The sequence below is a fragment of the Indicator indicator genome, chromosome 1 (assembly GCF_027791375.1).
Source record: "Indicator indicator isolate 239-I01 chromosome 1, UM_Iind_1.1, whole genome shotgun sequence".
NCBI classification, from domain to species: Eukaryota; Metazoa; Chordata; class Aves; order Piciformes; family Indicatoridae; genus Indicator; species Indicator indicator.
The window spans coordinates 75,198,532-75,222,489 of record NC_072010.1 but is presented as its reverse complement, the minus strand read 5'-3'; the positions used below and the strand labels follow the sequence as shown (position 1 = coordinate 75,222,489).

The window sequence follows — 23,958 nt, the reverse complement described above, 5'->3', positions numbered from 1 at the left end:
GTCTCTAGCTTTCATTTTCCTAGAAGGAACATGACCATAATGTGGCACAAACACCAGGCATTAGTACAATCTGTCCAGATCCAGTAGTTTCTATATGTTATTGCACATTTAAACATTCTCTGTGAGTCTCTTCAGGGCAAATGACTACATTTAGTTGGTGCCATCTCAAATTTGGAAAGGGGAAATAAGCACAGGAATTATATTGCCACGGATCAGGCTCTCTGCAGGGAATACAGAATGTATGCAGAAGAGGATTTGAATGAAACTTGAGCAACATGAAATAAAACAAGAATAAACTTGGACAGCTTATCAGGGATGGGATTTATAGTGATATTTATTTGGCCTTGTCATGCTGACCTACTTTTCTGTCACTGGAATGGGAAGGAAGTGCTGCTGCTGGTCTTGGCTCAGGTGCAGTCTGAAGAAGTGAGTTGCTCCCAAAGTCTTGTCATTGCTCAGAAATGTCTTGGAACTAGCCACCATCAACTTAAAAGCTTAACTTACCATCTTATTAATAGTTTACCCCAGCTAGTGTATATGTTACTTTTTGAGTGAATGGCAGGGGACAGAGTTGCCTTGTGCCTGTCAGCCCTGTATTCCCACAGCTTTGAGGCAAGTGGTGCTGTGCAATGACGCTCCAGCTGCCTTGCATCCCTGCAGCAGGCAACAGTATGCTGTGTCTGAATGTGTCTCAGAAAGAGCGGTATCGATTGACTTAGTCAATATTTTTGCCTGCCAAGCTCTTGAGATGCAAAATGCTGTCTTCCACAGCGTCTGCCACTTGTCACATACTATCCTAAGATGTTTAAAAATGTAGTGAGAGAAAAGCTGTGCCATTGTTTTTGGAGCTCAGAGTACTGAAAATAAAACTACACACTGAGTATATTTTGGCAGATGGCTCTCTTCTAAAAATGAATGTAGAAAAGGTTCTCTGGGGCAGCGTGCTTGCTTTCTCTGCTAAAGTTTTTCATTTTCCAGGTAGGAAGGTTATTTTTATTACTATACAAGCTGTGAATGAAGCTTGGTGATTTCTCAGAGAGAAGTTCTGTTCTCAGCACTTGCATACATCATGGTCAGTAATCTTCAGTCTCCGTTTTTCTTTGCATATAAAATGATGACTTCCATCATCACAAGGCTTTGATATTCATCAGTGGCTTTGCAGAAGTGTAGCTGGTCAGAATCTGCTAAACAAGAAAATGGTGCCTAAGCCTAAAACCATCCAGATCCAAATCTTATTGTATATTCTTGTAGCAAGGATTATCTGACTGGTCTTTGCATCCTCTATGTGGAGTAATGCTCTTATGTAAAGCATTTTACATGTCTGATCCTTCTCCTTAGAGGTCCTCCTTGATCTGCGACTGGTATTTTATATTTCTTGCCTGGTTTAGGTTTGTGGCACATATGTCCTGTTTTATATGCTTATTATCTGGGGAAGTGGATTAAGGCTGGCTAAGGTACACTGAACCCATCTCTTTAGAAGGCCTGCAGGTTTCTAAATGTTTATAGTACTAGATTCAGCTGATGTTGCTTGAAATCCATTCAACCAGCATATCTGGAAGGCTGGAAACAGAGAGTTATGCATAACCATTTTTTTTTCCTTAAATATAATTGTTCTGTTAATACTGGTTTGTATTTTATAATTGTTCTGCTAACACATACTAAGTGCTCACTTTTGGTTTTGGTAGTGTGCCCCTCACAATGAGGCAAGTCTGTTTCGTAAGAAACACTGTTTTTACTGCAAAATATATCCATCACCCAGTATCTTGGCTGCATAATTTTTTCTTTGAGAGACTCAACCCACTCTGTACAGCACTGGGCCAAAGGCAGATTGGTGGTGAGTCATATATTTCCAGCCTTTTGAAAAAGTGATAAAATATGAAATCTGTTTGTGCTGAGGTACCTGGCTTTGTCATCTCCAGGTCACTACACAGCAGTTTACTCAGAGGAGCCAAGGGGATTATAAAGCACCTCCGGTGCACAGAAGCAGCACTTGTACATGTGATGCACAATCTGGCCCACAGTCTCCTGGTTGGAAAGAAAGCATTTGCAGCATTAGCATCATTAGGCTTTATAGATGAGAGCAGGTACTATCCTGCTCACTGATGGTTGGCACCAGTGCTGTCACTGTTACCATAAAGACAACACATCTTTTTTGTGTTGATTTCAGTTTGACTCTGTAGAAGCTCTCAGCAACAATAATTTTTTCCTCTTTATTGTCAGTTCTCATGATATCGAGTCATAGCCTTTAATCATAATAAACAGGAGTGGTGCTACTTTTAAAGAAACAGCTGTGTCACAACAAGAACAAATCGAAGAAGACAGACTGTAAATGTGTTTACTTTGAGAAATGAGAAAGAAAAAAAAGAAGTAAGAATCTTGTTTCTAGTAATTAGAATCAGACTCTGGAAAAGATTTGGCAGAATAGTAGCTGTAAGAAAACTGTTGTCTTTAAGATGGAGTTTGAATAGGTTCATCAAGATGAGCCAACAAGATATCTGCAATATGAAGAGATCAGAGGTATCCAAAGAGGTCTCTTCAGTCCCCTGTTCCTTCTGAATTCCTTTTCTATTTAGAATAGGATTTTTCTTCCTCAGATGTATCTGTTTTACACCCATGCTGGGGGGGAAGAAGAAAAAAACCCAAAAAAGTACAGAACTAGGGTCAAAAAGTGGAAGATTTCCCAACAAACTTTCTTTTTTATTTTGAATGCTTTGAGTACTCAGTAAATCCTTCTTTAGGGAAACCTTTGGTGAAGATGTGGCACTTGTACTCACCTCCATCCTTGTCTTTCTAGACAATAAATCTTCCAGTTGCTGACTCATGATCTGTGTTGCTTCCAACACTGCTGGCCCTTCTTTACAGGAGGAAAGTAAAGATGATTCTGTGCATCAGACTGAAGAACCTTCAATGAAAATGAGATCTTCTGTTGTCCTGGTTGAGAAATCTGTGTGTGCTTTTAAAAACTAAATTAGCCAAGGTCAGTTGAAAATGGGACTGTAGGGATTGTTGGCATAGCTACCCTGTTACTCTCTAACCTGGGTTACCACAGCGTTCTTCTAGAGGTTGGTCAGTGCTCAGGAGACCTCTTCCAGCAGAGAGACCAGGCAGCCAGTGGCAGCAGCAGTGGGCACATGATGTTTGTTCAAGAGACCCTGGCTTCCTTTGTGTTTCCAGAAGTAGCTCAAGGCCATTGTCTTCGGCCGTCCTGACCGACTTGCATCTAAAGTACATTCAAGATGAGTGCATTTGGGGAGGCATGTAGCCCTGCTGGAAGTAAACTACAACTATGTCCAGAGTAAGCCAGTGAGGGTTTGCAGAGTGAAGATTTCCATTCCTAAGCCATCCAGAGAGCTTGGTTCAGGATTTTGCCTAAGGGGAAGTAAACGTATTCTTACATTCCTGTTTTGTGATGGCAGGTCTGCCTCACCTGAATTGGTGTTTTTGCCAGGTACTTGCCTTTTCTGGTTTGATTTGGTTTGTTTTTTTGTTGTGGAGAAATTATATTGCACAGTGTGGGGGGAGGGGCAGAAGGGGAGGGATGAGGGATGGGGGGGTGTTGTTTTGGTCTGGTTTTTTTCAGTTTTGATGAGCGTTTTTATTTAAAACATGATGTGGTATTTTAGAGGGTGCAAAGCTGTGTTCTTGGTATTTCTTAGGTGGATCTCTCAAAGCAGAGCAATAGACCTACTGCAAACTACTAATCATAGATCCATTTTGATAGCTAAGATGTGTCAATGGTCCAGATTCCTGAGTTACAGTTTTGCCCTCTGACATGAATAGATGCCTAGATTTAAAATCACATCTTCCTTATTATACCAAACCTTTGAACTATCAAGAAATAAATGGTGTGATGAACTGAAACACAGGTCTTTTAAACTGCCCTCAAGCTGTATTTCAGTAACCTCTCATTTCTCTTTCATTGCTGTCAGCAGTCTGTAGGGTTTCTTTTATACTTATGATGGAAATATCTGTCTATGCATCATGTCACTGAGATGCAGGTGACTTTACCACTTCAAGAAGTTAGCAAACAGCATAGCTTCTCTGGCAAAGAACACTGCAATGCTGAATTGTTTGTACCAATAGGTGTTTATTCATGTAAACAGCTTTCTTGCATTGTAAAAAAAAAAAATCCTTATTTTCATATATGGTAGATGGAAAGTATTTTTATTAAGTAAGAGGTTATAACTTAATTTCTTGCTTTTTCCATATTTTCACTATCAACATGTGTTTCTGGAAAAATTTTGTTGAAAGTAGGTATTTATTAACGAGCTTTTGTAAGTATTTTCTAATTACAGCTACAAAGTACTTTTATTATAGAAAAATAGATGTCCCTAAAATGTAGGAGCCTCATGTACCTTTCATATTGTGGAGTCCCTTTGCTAAAATCTGTGGAGATCAGATAATTTCCATGTTAAAGTATCACTTAACTTCAAGTGTATAACTTTTCCCATATACAAAATTATATTAATAACCTCCCCATAATTTCCTTTTTATCCTATACTAAACAACAGTGTAGCCTATTCTAGCTTTTCAAGTTAAACATATATGATTAAGTAGTTTTCAATAATGTTTCACTCGTCAGTCACCTGCAATACCTAAGAATTATTGGAAAATACAAATGAATAGCTCTAACAAAATGCAAAGCACTGAATATTTTGGATTACTGCAAAGTCGTTCTCATTTGGTCTGCTGTTTGTTATTGTCATTGTGGATTATGGATGAGAACACCTGTAATTATCCTCTCTTTAATGTACTTTTGAGGCAGAAGAAAGGGCAGAGCTACAGTGCAACTAGCAAGTAATCAGCTAACCTCCATTGCAGACGTTTAAAGCACCTCTCAGTGGGGCTTCTTAATGATAAAATACATAGGGCTGGTTTTTGTGACAACCCGTGGAACGTGATAGATGTTCGTAACCTTTTCTCTAAATTAAACTGGAAAATTGGGAGCCAGCCGGGCAGTGCACTCAGGTGCATGAGCTTTGAGATAGCTTCCTTCCTGCTCCTCACCCCATAAATAACTGGGTTTATATTTAATTTTAAATTATGTCAATATATTTTGGCTACATTCTCATGTCCATTTTGCTGAGCCTCCTTCGCACTTTAGAACTGGGCATGGTGGTGTTGGGTTGATGTTTGGAGTTGGTGATCTTAGAGGTCTTTTCCAACCTTAATGATGCTATGATAGTTTTGAAATACATTTGTACTTGTTTCATGTAGCAGTATTTAGCATACAGGACTGTCTAGATTTTATTTGCTTTTCTACGCAAAAGAAAACTCTGAGTATGAGCTACTCCCTACTACTTGCAAATGAGGTGTATGCTGAGAAAACTTTTGGTCTCATTTCATCATTTCTCATATTTGATTAAATAGAAGGAAAAAAAAACCTGAGCTTTTTTGAAATGAGTTTACATTTTCAGAGAAGGCATTAAAGAGCTTACTTGGCATGGGTATCTGTTTTGTTTAGGGAAAGAATGTGTACCTCAATGCTATTTTCTCTTCAAATTTCTTTTCGTGGTCTTGTGAGGTTTTTTCCTGCTGTGGTCATCTACACCTATGTGTAACTTCTTCATAATATTAGTATAGACTAGAAAAGGAATCTACTTGGTTTTTCAAGAACCAACCCCTTTTCTCAGTTTTAGTATAACAGTGATTAAAATATACTGCTGTTTTCTTCTGCAGAACTGTAGTAGGACACCTAAACCTGATTATTTTGTTGCAGCTAGGTATTCATTCTTCTGAAAATCCCTTCCATCAGACGCTGCTGGTAACTGTGTTTGAATAGCTGTGCTCTGATGGCAAGCGTGAAGTTGCCTATTTATTTTACAAGCAAATACTGGATGTCTGTTCTGGGGTAAGCAGACTGATTTGCAGTTAAAATATAAAGTAAAGACACACAATTTCAGGCTTTATAGCCACATCTCAAGCTGCAGGTGACGCAAAAAGAAATATGCGAGAGCCAGAGGAAATCAACTTCTTCACTGTCTTGTACATTTGGGATATTTGCTTATGCAATTGAAGAACAGATGAATTAATCTCTCCCTGATGTTAACAGAGAATTCGGATTTGTACCTTGGACTACATTTGTCCCTTGCTTTACATAGAGATGGCAATGAAAACAAGGCAAAGAGCTATATTTAGAGAATTAGGCCAATAGGAATTCATCTGTACACTTTAGGAGCCAGTGATTAATCTGTCCTCCTGGGAAACTTCAGTGAGTGTTGGGGCACACCACCTCCAGCTCCCATCACCTCATGTATTCTGAGCAGTAAGACTATGGCATGCCATAAAAAACCCCAAACTGGGAAGACTTAAAAAATTTGAAGTCCTGCAGGGCTATATTGGGCCTGTCAGGGGTGATGTCTTGATCATTTTGTGACTGACAGTGTTGTATCAAAAAAAGGAGTTTTGCACAGAATACCATGGCTACAATGCTCCAGCCTGTATAACAGTGCTGATGGCTATTATACTTACCCATCAGAAGTCTTAGCTTTTGCATTTTATTCTACTGTCTTTGATATATTCACATGAAGCTTTAATATATTCACAGTATTACAAGCAGGAAAAAATATAATTGGATGAAGGAACAAAGACAAATATTGCTGAAGAAAGTTTAAATCATGTGCAAATCTCTTATGGGTATTGATTCATGTGCTTCGTGATGTCAATAATTGTTTGTGAATTGCAGCCATTTCTTTCCCCTCTGAATAGAGCACTGTTCCTAGGCTGTAGTCATTACCTATTGATTAGCTCTACAGTAATTTTCATGCATCAGTGGTTCTGATTAAAAAAACTAAGTGGCACTTATTTTAGATCAATGTGTAAGATCTGTACATTCTGTATTAATAACTGAAATTAATCTTTAACATATTGTTTTAATTGTAGAGACTACATTGATGGTTTTAATAGCCATGAGTCTTAGGATAAATAGGAAAAACAGGAGTTTTTTAGGGGTTTTTGTTGGGTTTTGTTGTTTTTTCTGATGAAGTAATTGTAAATGTTCTACAGGGCTGCAATAAGAAGGACGTATTTGCCACAGTGTGATGCTAATGTAATTTCCTGGTTTTCCTACTGTATGACTTTCCTTTTAATCTCAATTGTCAGTAATGTGCTATTTTTTGATTAAATGATGGGACCTGATATTCAGCAAGGAGAAAATAATTAAAACTATTTGTTTCACAGACTGTCAGCAGCTATTAGGGATTAGACAAATATAAATTAAGTTGGTTTTTTTTTTTGCCTTGAGCCATGTTACAGTCTTTGCAAAGCTCACAAACTGTAATCCTCTTTTGCTGAACACAGATTTACAAGTAAAGGTCAGTTATCTTGTGGCCACTAAGGGGTTTATATAATTGGCAAACCTTAAACATTTAGATTATTTTTATATAAAAAGTGTGCTGCTTGGGAAGCTCTTGCTTCTCAGTTGTGGCTGCCCTAGAGAATTCAGGGACTAAAAAGTAGCCACATCAACTCAGCAGACATTTGCAGAGCAAAAGGGGCTTTACAACTTAGTCTGTCCAGCCACAGGAAGGGACAAGAAACAGGAGGGATTGTGGCTGATGTTAGTGGCCTCCATGTTCCAAGACTCATACTTCTTCCCTGTAGAGCCATGCATCTACGATGCAACACATTGTCACACTGGTTTCGATGCCACTTGCAGTTTTACTGCAAGAGGAGCTTTGTTTTCTGCACTCCTCTAAGGGCTTGGTACTGCATTTCTCTTAGCTTCTCAGATTTGGCCCGGTCAATATATTAACAAGGTTTTACCTAGTATTTCCCTCTTTCTCTGTTGTCTAAAGTCTTGTGTTTGCTCCCTTGTTTGCTGCATAGATGCTAAGAGCCATCTGCCCCAAAAGCTCATGCTTTGAAGGCTGCTTTATGCCCCTTTCTGATTTCTGAAGCGGGCCAGTGACACGGATGGGTCATCTGAGGAGGGCAAGTGTTGGTGCTACATTGGGAGCCCTCCTACCCTGAGCCCCAGAGGATACCCTCCACAGGGCTGCAAGAAGGGATCTGACCTAATAGGGCAAGTACCCAGCTTGTTGATGTAGGAGCCACAGTCAGTGAGGTTACAACGAGGGCCTAGCAAGAGATGTTTAGAAATTTAGGAAGAAAAGGGGATGAAGGAGGGCTGGAACTGTCTATGAGATTTTCAAGGGGCACGATGAAAGAGCAAGTAGAGAAATGGGTAAAAGTTTAGACTGCAGATGTACTTTGCATACCACCTAGAAAAACAGAGTCCTTATTTTGGCTGAAACAATTCAGTTTCGTGGTGAAGTACATATTAAATAGCAACAGGCAGCTGCAGAGCTGTGCAGACTTGCAGGTGAAGAGGAGATTTCTAAGCAAACTGCTGGGTGGGTGGGAGAGGCAGCAGAGAAGGCTGAAACAGGCATTCTGGACTGGTGTTCCAGCCCCTGTTCAGACCTCAGCCTGTATTTTTATGAGTTAAAAGCAGTTACTAAACCACAGCACGATTCTGCATTAATTCAACTGCAACTTGTCCTGGGAAGCCGAAGTTTAATCATCTGTAGCATCGCTGTTCGCAGTGTATCACTGTGAGTGCGTGAGCGAGCGAGGGAGCAGGGAAAGCTCATTGATTGGTTTCTCAAGGCAAACAGACTTGTGTAGCAAAACGGCATTACCAGAAAGCACAGTTCAATATGAGCTCCTAAACAAAGCAAATTATTTCAGCACTAGATGAGTCCATAACAGGTATTTATCAAGCCACAAAACCTCACAGTATTTGGTTCCCGTTCTAAATAACTTTTGTATCCTTTTAGTCAAAAAGCCCTATGAATACAATGCAACAAAAACTCCCCTGGGGCACGTAGCAAATAGAAAAGGTTAATCCTTTCACCACTGTGTTTAATCACTTGCACAGGACTAGGGATATATTGTGTCACTTGTGCATGACACTTATGCTGTGACTTCTGTCATCCAGCAAAGAAAACAGGAATACAGGAAGGACCACATCTGCCACCAAATCCAGTCCTGGCCTTTGCAGGAGTGGCATTTTTCACAAATTTGTGGCTCCATCTGCTACCTTAATGAAAGTTTACAGAATGCCTTAGAAATAAATCTGGATGTTAACAACCTCAGCACATGTCCTCTCTTCTTGGAGAATATTGCAAAACTGTAATTTAAACACAATCACAATACAGAGAACAGAAACCTAGACCAGTCGGGACATGAACAGTGCTATTTGACAATCTACTTGAAACTTCTTCCCTCCAGCCAGCACAACCTCTGCAGGACTATCAGTTTTCAGTCCTGCAGAAGGGCTTGGAGTCAGCAAAAGGGAAAACGAGACCAAGGCTTGAGACCCAAGGTGAGGATAAGCACTGCAAGGTGATTTCTTGTTTTCCATGCAGAAGCTTTGTGAGCAGCAGACCCATCAGCAGGTTGTGTTGCAGCCCAGCTAGCATGCTGCTCCAATGTAGATGTGAGAAATCTGGGGGAAAGTATTCCCAGATGCATTTTCATCTTCCATGCTATTAATGCACAGATATAGCACCCTGTAGTAATTTTGGTTTTTTTGTGCACTTTACTAATTCTGGTACCTATCTTTACTAGCATAGGCACACAGCCTGTCTGAGTCCTGGAGAAGTTTCCTCTGCTGACCTTACCTGGTGATCCATGAGGAAAAATTTACACCTTCTCACTAGAACTGTCTGGTTTTAGCAAAGTGTCTCCAGCAGGCAGATGAGAAACTTGGGCTGGTAGCCAGCCTCTCCCAGCCCCACCATCCAGCTGAGCCCACAGGTGGAAATATCCCCACTGCTGTCTGGGGAACAAAATGGGGGTAGTAGCAATTTAAAATAGAAGAAGCTGTGAAATAGCCGCTTGTCTATGTAAATTTGGGTTATTTCATTGTCTGTGTTCTGCACGGTCTTTATGTTTTTACAAACTATGGTTCATTTAAAAATTTTATTTTGTGGTTATCTTTTAAATATTTAGCAGTTTCATAGCTATTCCAAGTGCTTATAAGCATTAAAAGAAATAAAAATAAAATAACGATCCTCATAAGAAAGTTGTAAAGTTGAAGATATGTGTTAGTTCTCATTTTCTGAGAAGGGAAAACAAGTTATGTGAGCAAAGTGACTTCAAAAAAGGCAAGAAAGAGGTTCCAGGAAACTACAGACCTGTGAGCCTCACCTCCATCCCTGGAAAAATGATGGAGTGGCTCGTTCTGGAGGTCATCTCTAGGCACATGGAAGAGAAGAAGATGATCAGGAGTAGTCATCATGGATTTACCAAGAAGAAATCATGCTTGACTAACCTGATAGCTTTTTATGATGTTGCAACTGAATGGGTAGATGCAGGGAAACCAGTGGATGTAGGCTTCCTTGACCTTAGTAAGGCTTTTGACACTGTCTCCCATAACATCCTTGTGAGCCAGCTCAGGAAGTGTGGAATGGAAGAACAGACATTGAGGTGGATTAGGCACTGGTTGCACAATAGAGTGCAAAGAGTAGTGATCAATGGTGCCAAATCCGTCTGAAGAGTTGCAACTAATAGAGGCCCCAGGGATCAGTGCTGGGTCTGGTCCTGTTCAACATCTTCATCAATGACATTGATGAGGGGATAGACAGACAAAGTGTCTGCTCAGCAAGTTTGCTGATGATACCAAACTGGGAGGCTTGGCTGATACACCTGAAGGCTGTGTGGCCATTCAGCAAGACTTGAACAGACTGGAGAGCTGGGCACAGAAGAACCAAATGAGGTTCAGCAAGGATAAGTGCAGAGTCCTGCATCTTGAAAGGAATAATAAAGTGCACCAGTACAGGTTAGGAGGTGATCTGCTAGAGAGCAGCCCTGTGGAGGAGGACCTGGGGGTCCTGGTTATCCAAGAAGTTATCCATTGACAGCAATGTGCCCTTGTGACCAAGAAGGCCAATGGGACCCTGGGGTGCATTAAGAGGAGTGTGTCCAGAAGATTGAGGGAGGTCTCCTTCCCCTCTACTCTGCCCTGGTGAGGCCCCACCTGGAATATGGCTCCCCAGTTCAAGAGGGAAAGGGATCTACTTGAGAGAGTCCAACAGAGGGCTACAAGGGTGATTAAGGGACTGAAGCACGTGCCCTATGAGGAGAGGCTGAGAGGCAAGAGACATGAATCTAGAGAGGAGAAGACTGAGAGGGGATCTAATAAGTGTATATAAATAGATGAAGGCTGCGTGTCAGGAAGGAAGGGACAGCCTCTTCTCTGTTGCACCCTGTGATAGGACAAGGGGAAATGGATGTGAACTACAGTACAGGAGGTTTCACCTCAGCATGAGGAAGAACTTTACTGTGAGGGTCACAGAGCACTGGAACAGGCTCCCCAGAGAAGTTGTGGAGTCTCCTTCCCTGGAGACTTTCAAGACCCATCTGGATGCATTCCTGTGCGACCTGTACTAGATTCTATGGTCCTGCTCTGGCAGGGGGTTGGACTCGAAGACCTCCAAATGTCCCTTTCCAACCCCTAACATCCTGTGATCCTGTGACTTGTCAAGTGTTAAACAGTTAAAAGAGTCAAGATGATGGCAGGATGCTTCAAGTCAGAAGTGGGCATATGTCTTATGCCTGAAGTCTTGTGTTTTTAGCACAAGCTGGCAAAGACGTTTTACTTTATGTGAGCATGAAGGTAATAAAATTTGTTGTTCAGCAGTATAGGTACTCAGGAATGTCCTGTTCATCACTTCCCATTTCTCATACTCTGTGGGGCTGGTGAAAATGCAGCTACCATTTTGAATGTAAACTCTTCCATGTGTTTTTCTGTGTTGTTTCATTTGATTGCTAAAATCTGGCATCATTTGAAAGAATTCAGCAAACTAAAGATTGCCCACAAACCGGTATAAGCTAATGCATTAGAGAATATAACTTCTAAAGGTTTCATAGTTGCCTGTGGTTTTAAGTCCTCTTTAATTTTGATCCATTCACATCTTGAATCATATTAAAATTTTATTTTCATCTGAAAAAATTGGCATATATTATTAAATAATGCAAATGTTCCAGCCACTACCTATCAAAGATGTTGCTTCTCTAAGAGCTTTGTTGGAGGAATGAGTAGTGTTATGATCTTACTCATATTTCTCAGATAGCCATAGTTCAAAACTTAGTAGAATTAAGGCATGTATAGTTAAGAAAAATAATAACCGTGAATATTAAGTCATGATTAAGTATTCTTACTTAATGATAGAGCAGTCTGCATCCCAGAATGAAGAAGACTATATTGGATTGCTCACATGATACTATAGTTATGCCCATAGAGCTATTAGTAAACAGATAACATGTATTTTCCTTTGCAAACAGAGAAAAGGAGTAACAGCCTCATGTGCAAGGCATAAGGATTAAAATTTAGGAGGTTCATTCTTTCATTCTTTCATTCTCTCAAGAGAATGTGCACATTTGCTTCAGTAAATTACTTTGCCTGTCTGTGAATAGACGTGTCACAGAAAATCCCAGATTGTGTGAAAATATCTTGGACAATTCTGAGTGATTTAAGCCAGCCATCCTCAGCAATAGGTAGCTGCAGGACACCACCTGGTATCCAGAGTCCCACACACCCAGTAGAGGCTCTGGCATTTTGTGAAGTACATGTGCTCTCTCAGCTCTGTCCTGTTATTGCCTGCCTCATTTCCTAGAGACTGGATGTTCTTCCAGCATGTGACTGTCTCTGACTGGATGTTTATGCAATGTCTGGGGCATCAGGCTTCTATCTGTCAAATTTTGCATACTGTTACTGAGCTGAGTGAGGTAACAAGTGTAATGTAATTTGAGTGGCTGCAATGATATCTCGGTTCTGGCTTTGAAGACATCACTGTGTGCTGCAAAAGTGAGCGTGGGGATCAACCTTCAGGCAAAGTAATCTTCCACCTGACAAAATGAACAAAGGACTTGGTTATGATTAGTGGTCATGAGGTCTTGGGTGACAGGTTGGACTTTGATGATCCTTGAGGTCTTCTCCAGCCTTATTGATTCTGTGATTCTGTGATTAATGACTTTGACCCAAAGTTTCAAGTCTGTGCTCAAATTTGGTTATGAAAAGTTGGGTAAGGGAGGTTGTAGCCAGGAGGGGGTTGGTCTCTTCTCCCAGGCAACCAGCACCAGAACTAGAGGACACAGTCTCAAGCTGCGCCAGGGGAGGTTTAGGCTCAAGGTGAGGAGAAAGTTCTTCACAGAGAGAATTGTTAGACGTTGAAATGTGCTGTCCGGGGAGGTGGTGGAGTCACCACCTGGAGGTGTTCAAGAGGGGATTGGACGTGGCACTTGGTGACATGGTTTGGTGGTCGTGAGGTCAAGGGTGACAGGTTAGACTTGATGATCCTTAAGGTCTTTTCCAACCTTAGTGATTCTGTGATTCTGTACTTGTTTCCATTTTGAAAATTGCTTAAACACCACTTTTCTAGTCCTTCATTTCAACGTCTTAGAAAATCCAGCATGGATCCACAAATACTGCTGCCCAAATCACTGAGGTTATATTGCATTTCAAATGAAAGAAATTCAGTTTGAAATAATTATTTTCATGATATCAGCAAGTGAGTTCACCGCTGAAGCTGTTATTTGAGGTCAATAGATACCTCTTCAGTGTGGCCCCGAAAGCTGGCCAGCCAACAGGGGCTTTGTTCAGCTGCCTGACAATGTAGACATCTGGTGCTATTTGAGATGACCCATGACAGCCTGCTTAGTCTGAAGCAACTGCTTTGGGAGAGGAGAGTTCAGAGCCATGGCCATTGTCCTCAGTAAACCTTTCCTCATGTTCTGAGTGTGACAGAAGAACCTTCCCAAGGCTTGAGATTAGAGCTGCTTGCTGATTTTCCAGCAAAAACATACTTGTCAGAAGGCATTGCTCTGGCACAAAACAAAGTGAAACCATTCACCATTGACATCCTCAAAAGATTAATAGAAAATTCAGGCCTGGGTGCCTGCCTGCTCCTTGGACTCCCTGAGCAACAGGCTGACCCTGGCAATCTTTTGAGGATAGTTCCTTTCTTCCATGGTCTACTTTGTCTTCAGGCTTCACAGCCACCTATAAAGGGGATGATGTGAAGATGAGGTATGGGTTCCTAGGCTCTCTATGTACCTGAATTGTTTTGAAATAAAATTTGGGTTCAGTAGAAAGGGAAGGAGAGATTCAGGATTTGATATCCTCTATGTCTTTTTTCTAGCTGTCTCTGTTTCTGTTCTTCACAGCATCTTATGCTAGAGTCCTTAGGGAAAAGCCTCTCCTTTTCCCAAAATAGGCATGAATTATTCATATTCTAAAAGTTCCTTTCCTTCAACATTTTGTTGGTTGTTGGTTTTTTTCAGTTTGAAAATTGCCTTGTGAGCTTAATTGATTAATTTTCATCTTTTATTATATATTCATATCTTTGATTCAGAAATCATTTCTCTGTAGCCACAAGATTGTCAAGAGAAAGTCTTTACATTTTAACTCAGCCATTTCCGTTTGTAGCTGCTGTCTCTTTTGAAGATGAAATTTGAAAGAATTTTATTATGGAGTGAATTTATTAAATAATTCTCTTTGCTGTGAGTTGAGGATTGAAGAGAAATTAATTTGATGGTGCTGACTGGGTCTCTAGGGAGAACTGTATATTCAATAAAACATCTCTATCTCTCTCTGGTTATAATCAAGGCAGAAACTGGGTAGAAAGAGAATAATAGTGAGCGACATAGGAAAGAATAGGAGGAGAGAGAACACAGATGGAAACCAGGGCTTCTGAGTGAATGGAGATATGTCTGAAAAGCTGTACTGACAGACCTTTCTTGCATCTTTGGCTTCCTAGAGATCTGACTGTTGGTCCTGCTCAATGATCTCATCAGGACTTACAGTCAGCTGTTACAGCTTATTGATCAAAAGTTGATGAACATGTCCTTATGCTTGCATCATGGTTTCTTTTCTAACCTTTCTTTTCATACTCAGTGTCTCAACAGATCACTCTTTGACTGAAATTGTTAAAGCAACGATCATGTTAGGAGGTCTAGACAGAAGTTACACAACAAGCACTGCAAGCACATAGCCCTTCTCTTCACCAGGAGGCTGTGATGCTAGAGCAGCTGCTGTTATTTCAGGTTGGAGTCTTGCTCTCATAAGTAACCTGGTTTTTAAAATGGTGCTCTCGGAAACATATGTAATTTGTTTCTCACAAGTTTGTTTGCTTTAATATTAATGGGGAATGAAATTCCAGCCTACTCCATTTCTGACAGTTATCTAACATTTCTGTGTTGAGGTGGCTTGATGTTTGCCTTTGTTCTTGAGAGTCAAGCAGTCAATTAAGGGTGTCATGGGTGTCACCCCTGCATTAACTGCCAGCAACAAGGTGAAAGACTTTGCTCTACCAAATAAAAGTAATTTAATGTTCTCATTCTTGTTGCTAAGTCCCACTATGCATATGCATGGTGCTGTTCAAAGATCCCAGATGACTGCTGTCTTTCCTGAAGACAGAAAAGGCAGGAAACTGTGTATATACAGAGTTTTTCAGTCCAGAAATAAGTCAGTAATATACCAATAATTGGAAAACATTACTAGAATAACTAACATTGAGAAAAGTAAAGGAATGCTAGCAAAAGCGTCTAAGTACCTAGGCCTAGAAGATAGCCAGTGCTTGCTGTGTCTTCCTGGCAGGAGCCTGGAGACATGAATTCTTGTTACCTGAGCCAGGAACAGCCTGATGAAAACTCAACCATTAAAAAAGCACAGAGAAAACACTCTGAATCCCTCTGCCAAAATAAAAAAAAAACCCTGAAAGGTCCTTTACCTCATCAGCCCATAAGCAAATTTCCAATATGAACTAAAACGTGCATGTGAGCTCCTGAGGTAGGATCACCACTATAAAACCAGTGTTGAGTGTTCCTACAGCAATCTACTTAATACTGCCATTCCACCTATACTTAATGTATTCTGCATCACAAATGGTATAGATAAAAGACTATTAACATATTCTTCATTGGCATTAATCCATTTACCAGCTTGCCAGGAAGTCCTGTGCACACATCTGCTTGTTTGTCACCCCTCATTGGTGTCCCTCATAATGAGTTTGCCAGCTGCTTCCTGGTGTATGTCTTCTTTGCCCAACCTTCTCTCCTACCATCTCTCACGATGGCAGCATCCTGAAGTCATAAAATACAAACCCAATACAATCAGCTGATTAACAAAAGTAAGGAGAAGCTATTCCAGAGTAAGCACTACTCTGATATGATGTCTTGTATCATTAGTGCTTTTTCAATCTTATGGTCAACACTGCCATCTAATACAATTTGCAGTATAATGAATGCCTTCCATTCAAACTGTTCATCACACTGTTTAAGACACATATCAGGGTCCTGACAATTTGCTGATAGTTACTGAAAACAATACAGGGAAAATAAATGAGTTGCTGAGGAGGAATTACATGAGCTTATTAGTTTGGGGGGTTTTGTTCAATTTTCTATTATTTCCAATGGAAGTACCAAGCTGTTTTCCCACAACTCTGGGCTATGAATTCAGGTGAAGGTGGAACTGGATGAGTACGTCGATGAACAAGTAAATCACCATGAAGCCATCATGTGTAACTGATGCAGACACAATTTCCAGTTAAGCTGTTGCTCCTGTTGTAGGCAAATGAAATGGATCTGATGTCCTATGGTGATACGGCTGTAGGGACTGACTGTTGTCATCTAACACATTTTGTGAGCATTAGTGCCTAGTATTGACAAGATTATGTGGCACCTAAAAATGCGTTAATCAAAATGAGTCAACTGACAGGCTGTAGTGGTTTGAGCCTCATCATACATATCCCTACACTATTCTCAGCAATGCTGGCTGAAATTTGTAACACTTGTGAGATGCTGTTGTAGTCAGTGGGGGTGGGGGCTGAGCTCGCTCCTTTTCCGGTTTCGTTTTTGTGCGGTATGGTTGTGCTGTATGAATCTCAGCTGGGTATTTTCCTTTTTGTTTTTCCTTTCCTCTCTCTCTTTTGGTGTAATCTGATATCTCTGCAGTACAGTTGTAAATCATTTTGTGTAACTCAACTAAAGCTCTCCGCTTGCCTTTTTTCACTCTCTTGCCAGTGGGGGAAAAAAGGGGGGTGGAGGGGTGGGGGGGGTGGTGAGGGAAAGCAGTGGGGTTAACCCCTGACACAAGCCTTAAAAAAACAATATTAAAATACAAATCATTTCAGTATATGTCCCAGTTTTCACAGAGCAGAATATACCATTTCATACTTAGGGAAAATTATGCTATGTCGATGACTTATTATTGATGAATATTTAAAAAAGGAAATATCAGAGCTTCTGTAAAACTCAATATATTTCTTTGGGATCAGGTAGTGCCCAGGTAACGTAATTCTGTATATACAGACTTCATTTTGCTTACATAAACTGGTTACTTGCTATCTTTCCTTTCCTTCTTCCACAGCCTACCTCTGTAATGAATAATATAAAGATATGTCATTTAAATCAGGTCTTTATTTACTGTAGAAGGGATACTGCAGAAAAATAGGTAATGGCAAAACAAAGTAAAAGCAAAAGACATGATCAATACTGTAACAAGCAAAAGGAATTGTAGATGCAGGATTTCATTAGGAAAAAGTTAAGCAGAAATCAGTTACATGGGTATGGCAAAGGTATTAATTACAGTTGCCTGGATACTAATAATGCAATAATTTGTAAACAAAAATCCAATTTAAAAACATCCAGTACAAATAAGTTGGTAACTGAAGAAAGAAGCAGCATTGTGCAGTTTATAAGAATTCCTCTTAGGACAAGTCCAGCCAGCTCAGAAAGACTACAAAGTTGTTGTGAAGCTATGCATGGAGAAGATTAGAAGGGCCAAAGCCCAACTGGAAATTAATCTGGCTTCAGATGTTAAAGAGAACAGGAAATGCTTCTACAAATATATTAGAAACAAAAGGAGGACTAAGGCCAATCCTCGTCCTTTGCTGGATGCAGGGGAGAACATAGTGATGAAGGATGAGGAAGAGACTGAGGCACTCAATACCTTCTTTGCCTCAGTCTTCAGTAAGAAGACCAGGTGTTCACTGGATACTCAGTCCCCTGAGCTGGAAGATAGGGATGGAGAGCAGAATGAAGCCCCTGCAGTTCAAGAGGCGATGGTTAGTGACCTGCTGCATCACTTAGACATACGTCTGTGGGGCCAGATGGCTTGCACCCAAGGCTACTGAGGGAGCTGGAGGAAGTGCTCACCAAGCCACTTTCCATGCAGTCCTGGCTAACTGGGGAGGTCGCAACTGACTGGAGTTTGGCAGATGTGATGCTCATCTCCAAGAAGAGCAGTAAGGAGGACTACAGACCTGTGAGTCTGACCTTGGTGCCAGGGAAGGTCATGGAGCAGATAATCTTGAGTGCCATTATGCATCATGTGCAGGGCAACCAGGTGATTTGACCCAGTCAGCATGGGTTCATGAAATGGATGAGAGAAAAGCATCATGTTTACCTGGACGTTAGTAAAGCCTTTGACACTGTCTCTCCCAGCATTCTCTTAGAGAAACTGGCTGCTCATAGCTTGGATGTCCAGGCCAAAAGATTGGTGGTGAATGGAGCTAAATCCATTTGGTGGCCAGTCACTGGTGGTGTCCCCCAAGGTTCAGTGCTGGAGCAGTTCTCTTTAATATCATTATCATTGATCTGGATTCAATGTGGGATTCAATGACCCCTCAGTAAGTTACCAGATGACAGCAAATTGGTTTGGGAGTGTTGATCTGCTTGAAAGTAGAAAGCCTCTGCAAAGGGATCTGGACAGGCTGGATTGGTGGGCTGAGGTCAATTGTATGAGATTTAACAAGGCCAAGTGCTGGGTACTGTACAGCAACCCCATGGGGTAACAACAACCCCATGGAACACTACAGACTTGGGGCTGAGTAGCTGGAAAGCAGCAGAAAAGGACCTGGGTGTCCTGTTTGACAGTTCGCTGAACATGAGCCATCAGTGTTCTCAGGTGGCCAAGAAGCTGAAGAGCATTCTGGTCTGTATCAGGAACAGTGTGGCCAGCAGGAATTCGGAAGTGGTTGTGTCCCTGTACTCAGCACTGGTGAGGCCACACCTCTAATACTGTGTTCAGTTTTGGGCCGCTCACTAAAAGAAGCAAATTGGGTTACCGGAGATCCAACAGACCCAGCACTTTTGGAAAGAGCCTTAATGGGTGTGTGTGGGGGTGGATGTACAGTGTTTTCTCATTAGGTATCAGCATGTTCTGGAGCTAGAGTTGCAGTATGTCCTTTTTTTCCAGCATCTCAAAGCAAGTACATTATTCTGTCAGCTGGAAGGTCGGAGTACTCCTAGTGTAAGGTTCTGGTTTTACTTTCATTAAAACAGAAAGCCTGCCAAAACAATGAGGAGATCCTCAAGTAAGGGAACATTAAAGCTTTCAGCATTAAGTAAGCACTCAGAAGATGGAATAAGACAATTAATTAATCCTACACATACGACTCTGCTCCCCATTGAACTGGAAAAATTGTTTTCCTTTAACTTAAATTATTATACACTAATTGCTTAGTATATTATAGCATTTTTTTCTCTTATGTGTTTAGATAATAACTTTTAGCAACAGGTGATAGAAACTAAATAGGGATTTTGCACAGAGCCTTCTACTCAGCATATTAGACACGGTGGACTAGATGAAAAACTAATTAAATCTGGTGAAAAATTACATGAGCTGATCTTAATGAGTGGTGACAATGTCACTGTGCTTATAGACTGGTCACGGTGTGGCCATGTAAGCACATTTATTATTGTCTGAGCCTGCTCAGTATTTTCTTTGTATTAAAGAATAGGAAACAATTTGCTGTATAAAATGGTTTGGTAAAGGTCTGCTAGGTCTTCATGAATGAAACCACCAACTGACTTTCAACTTGTACATAGCCTTTATTTAACATATTGTTTTGAATAGAGCAGAATAATTTCAGTTGGAAGGGACCTACAATGCCAATGCTCATCTAGTCCAGCTGTGTGATCAGTTCAGGTCTGACTAAAAGTTAAAGTATGCTGTTAAGGGCATTATCCAAATGCCTCTTAAACACGGACAGACTTGGGGCATCGACCACCTCTGTAGGAAGCCTATTCCAGTGTTTGACAACCATATTGATATAGAACCTCTCTGCTTGGGTACTTACCTGACATATCATCAAAAATGAAAAATCTTGATAAGTTCTGCATATCCTGGGACATCCTTCCCATTGAATCAGCAAAAGCCCATGGTATGTCTGATGCTGTAAGAAGATCCATACAGACCAGTCTCTGAGCCTGTAGAGAGTGCTGCACATAAGAACATAATCACACAAATTCTGACAACAGACAATTTTTTAAAGCATTTTATTTTTGAGCTGTTGTCGTTAGGATTTGGGAATTACCAACACTGGCATTTGTACTGGATAGCCATTGAACTCTGGAACATAATGTGCAGTAAACCATCACATGAAGTAATGGTTTGTCTGGGTCACTTCATTCTTTAGTGCAAAGCACAACAGTACATTAAATAGCACTTTGGTTTCTTTCTGTAATTCCAAATAAGTTGTATGAAATACGAATGCTTGTATTCATCATTGTTCTGCCACTTTACATTGTTAAGGTATTTATATTGGATCAAAGCTGTTGTTAGAGCATGAGACTCTTAATCTCAGGGTCATGGATTCGTGCCCCACGTTGGGTGCCAAATATGGACTCTCCTGGGGTAACACAGCCCACTCTCTCCTCCCCTGCCTCACTGACAGGGGAAAAAGGGCCTGGGAGGCAGAGTTTTTAGTTGAGATGATGACAATTTGCTACTTTATTTCAGGGATATCAGATTACACAAAAGAAAATAGGAAAGAAAAAAATACCAACTAACAGAATCCCCTGTCTGCGAACCCTGAGAATCCAAAACTGGAACAAAAGGGCTGAAACCCAGCCCAGAAACTGGGCAAGAAACGCACTTAAAATCCCCCAGAACAGGAATGTTTACAAACTGTAGAATATGTTAGAAGTCCCATAAACCCTGGCCAATCCCTTTCCTGTCCTACAGTAAGCGTGGAGTCAACATAGCGTAGAATAGACAATCCAGCTTGCTCTGTGCTAATTGGGGGGGTGGTGGGTGCAGTGGTATGTCACCCTGTTCCCTCATCCCCCATCCCTCACCCCTCCTAGTGGGGCCAGTCAGCATAAACCAATACAGAGAGCAGCCAATATGTGAGCATGTGGACTTCACCTTTTTAATGTCATGCTGATCCTGCAAAGAGTTATGTATGCACATAGCTTTATATTGTTTACAAAATCTACTGGATGTGAATAGCACCATTTTCCATAAGATAAAGAAGGATAAAGGAGTAGAGTACTAAACTAAGGTAAACAAGCATTTTGTAAGAGTTTCTAGATCATATCTTACAATGCAGTCATCTTCTTAAAAAATAAAAAATATTCCAGCAATTTCTTGGATCTGACTTTTTTTTTGATGCAGTGACTGATAATGTGCTGATGGAACAGCCCAGTAGATGGCTGAGCTATCATCTTCTTTTGTTCAGTGGTGTTTGGAGCAAGATATGCTGTCATTGTGTAGTAACTGACAGTGAAAGCTGGCTATTGATGCCCATTGAAGGAAAGTATGGTGATATTCAGGCTCTGTGCATCCTGTTGGCAGCAGTAGTTCTTCCTTCAGCTTAAACAGTTTTGACCAAGGGCTTGATGTGAAGCATTTACATTTGAACCATTGGAGCTCTGTGGATGAAAGTACCTTGACAGGGCACATTTCTTCTTCAGCACTTCATGTTTTGGGAAATGTGTCTGTGACCTGGCAGGGAATGTGCTTCCCTCACAGATACTGAGGGTACTTGGCCTGGGTGGCAACTGGAGAGGTCATGGTTTGGGTAAGCTTGTCTTGTGGTAATTGTGTGACTTGGCTCTAACTCTGTTAGTAAGACCAAATGCCAGATGCATCAGATTAATTAATTATTTCTAATAAGTTATATTGCATTTATTCCGCAGTGAGAAAACATAGTTGTTTCTTTTTAAAATATAAGAACCCTGCCACAAAAAGCTCAGAATTATTTTGATTTTTATTTTTTTAATAAGGCACTGAATAACCTTTTCAGTACTGTCTCATTTGTCAAGTGAATTCTTCAGGAAAAGATGTCCTATCAGATGCCACAAAGCTATGAGTAGCATTGGTGCTGTTAATGACTCGGAGAATGACTGCAAGGATTGTAAAATGATACATTAGTCTCTGGCAGGCCTTGGTTGTAATTATAGAATCATAAAGTTTGGAAAAGACCTCAATTAGCCTAACACTGCCAAGTCCACTACTAAACTGTGTCCCTAAGTGCCACAGCTACACATTTATTGATCACTTCCACAGACAGTGATTCCACCACTTCCCTGGGAAGCCTGTTCCAATGTTTAACCACTCTTTCAGTGAAGAAATTTTTCCTAACGTCCAATCTAAACCTCCCCTGGCACAACTTGAGGCTGTTTCCTCTGATCATGTTGCTTGTTACCTGGGAGAAGAGAGTAACCCCCACCTCACCACACCTTCCTTTCAGGTAGCTGTAGAGAGCGGTAAGGTCTTCCCTCAGCTGCTCCTCACGTGATTTGTGCTCCAGACCATTCATGAACTTAGTTGAACCCTTCTTCGGATGGGCTGATAAAACATATCAAGTGCTGTGTTCTAAATATGGAAGTACTTCAGGGATAGCTGTGTTACTCTTCTAAGTGCAAAATGGAAATATTTTGCTTATCCTTGAGATGGAGTTATCACTCTAAGCTATTAACTTATTAATTTTCATTTAATACTAATGGTATGTCAGACATTATAGATCTTTATGACTATGCACTGTGTAAAATGTAATACCCTGGTTTACCTGCCTGCTTGGACTGAACTGCTCTTTTGGTTTCTTTGATCCTTTGCTTGTGTCATATTTTTATTAGAGTGAACACATTGCACACACATCATGGTCTTCACCTTCTTAAGGCAGAGTACAGACCCTTTCCTGAATAATTAAACTGGAATTTTAATATTAGTGTTCCATTTTGATTTTATTCTCTCTAACTATGAAAACTAAATCAGTTATTTTGGATGTTTCATCTAACTGGATGAAAAAATGGACGAGAATTTTCCATATATTTATTCTGTGGCTTGAAACTATCTCAAAATAGCACTGTTGTGGATTGCACTCTGACAATATAATTGGTGGCATTTTTAATGTTACCAGCCTGAGGTTTGCATAAGGACCAAAAGTGTGATGCAAATTTATGGTACCTGCCACGCCTGAATTTTTATTGTTGTTGTTTCTGCAGACTCCAGAGGAAGGAGCCTCTACAACCATCTATGCAGCAGTATCGCCTGAGATGGAAGGAGCTGGTGGCTGCTACCTTTACAATGAGGAAAGGACAAAATCAGCTGACATAGCATATGATGAAGAGCTGCAGAGAAGGCTCTGGACAGAAAGCTGCAAGATGGTTGGGATCACTGATAAATCTATCAGAGTTCCCTAGAAGAAGCCACTTCCAGATGGGTAAATGAAATACACTGACAAACATCTTAGGTAAATTCTTGCAGCATCAGTCATCATCTTGGAAATCTTTGTTCAGTCCCAAAGGCAAACATGAACCCCTCTGTTCTTCACTTGAACCCCTAATCTGCTAGGGTGTGGGGGCTATGTTCCCACAGGAGGATGTAGTGGTTGGTTTTAAATCTAACCATCAGTTTTGTAAATCATGATGTTTCAGTCTGTGATTAAAATACAATCTTTAACCTTGTGCAGAGTTGAGTTTTCATTTTTTGTTCAGCAACAACGAAAGAAAAACCCCACAAAACCCTTTATTTGGTTGTGTTTTTGACATGTTGAACTTAAGTATAATTTACTTTTTAGTTGCAGATTTTTCTCCTTAAGGTTCTTTAGTCTTTAAAACACTTAATAATGAATGTTAGCTTGTTCTAATGCAGACATTCATGATCACTGTGTTGTTTCTATCATAACGTTAGTTTCGTATGTCAGCTTTTATCCAGAAGTATTA

The 23,958-nt window shown here is 40.6% G+C and overlaps 1 protein-coding gene across 1 annotated transcript in view; it reads left to right on the top strand.

Annotated features, from left to right (window-relative positions):
* Positions 1–23,635, top strand: part of DHRSX (dehydrogenase/reductase X-linked) — a 174,152-nt gene extending 150,517 nt beyond the window's left edge. Inside the window, exon 8 of the mRNA XM_054383057.1 lies at positions 23,239–23,635. Within this exon, the coding sequence (XP_054239032.1) occupies positions 23,239–23,436 (198 nt within the window). The 3' untranslated portion in view covers positions 23,437–23,635. The remainder of the gene's footprint in view (positions 1–23,238) is intronic.
* Positions 23,636–23,958: the final 323 nt, after the last annotated feature.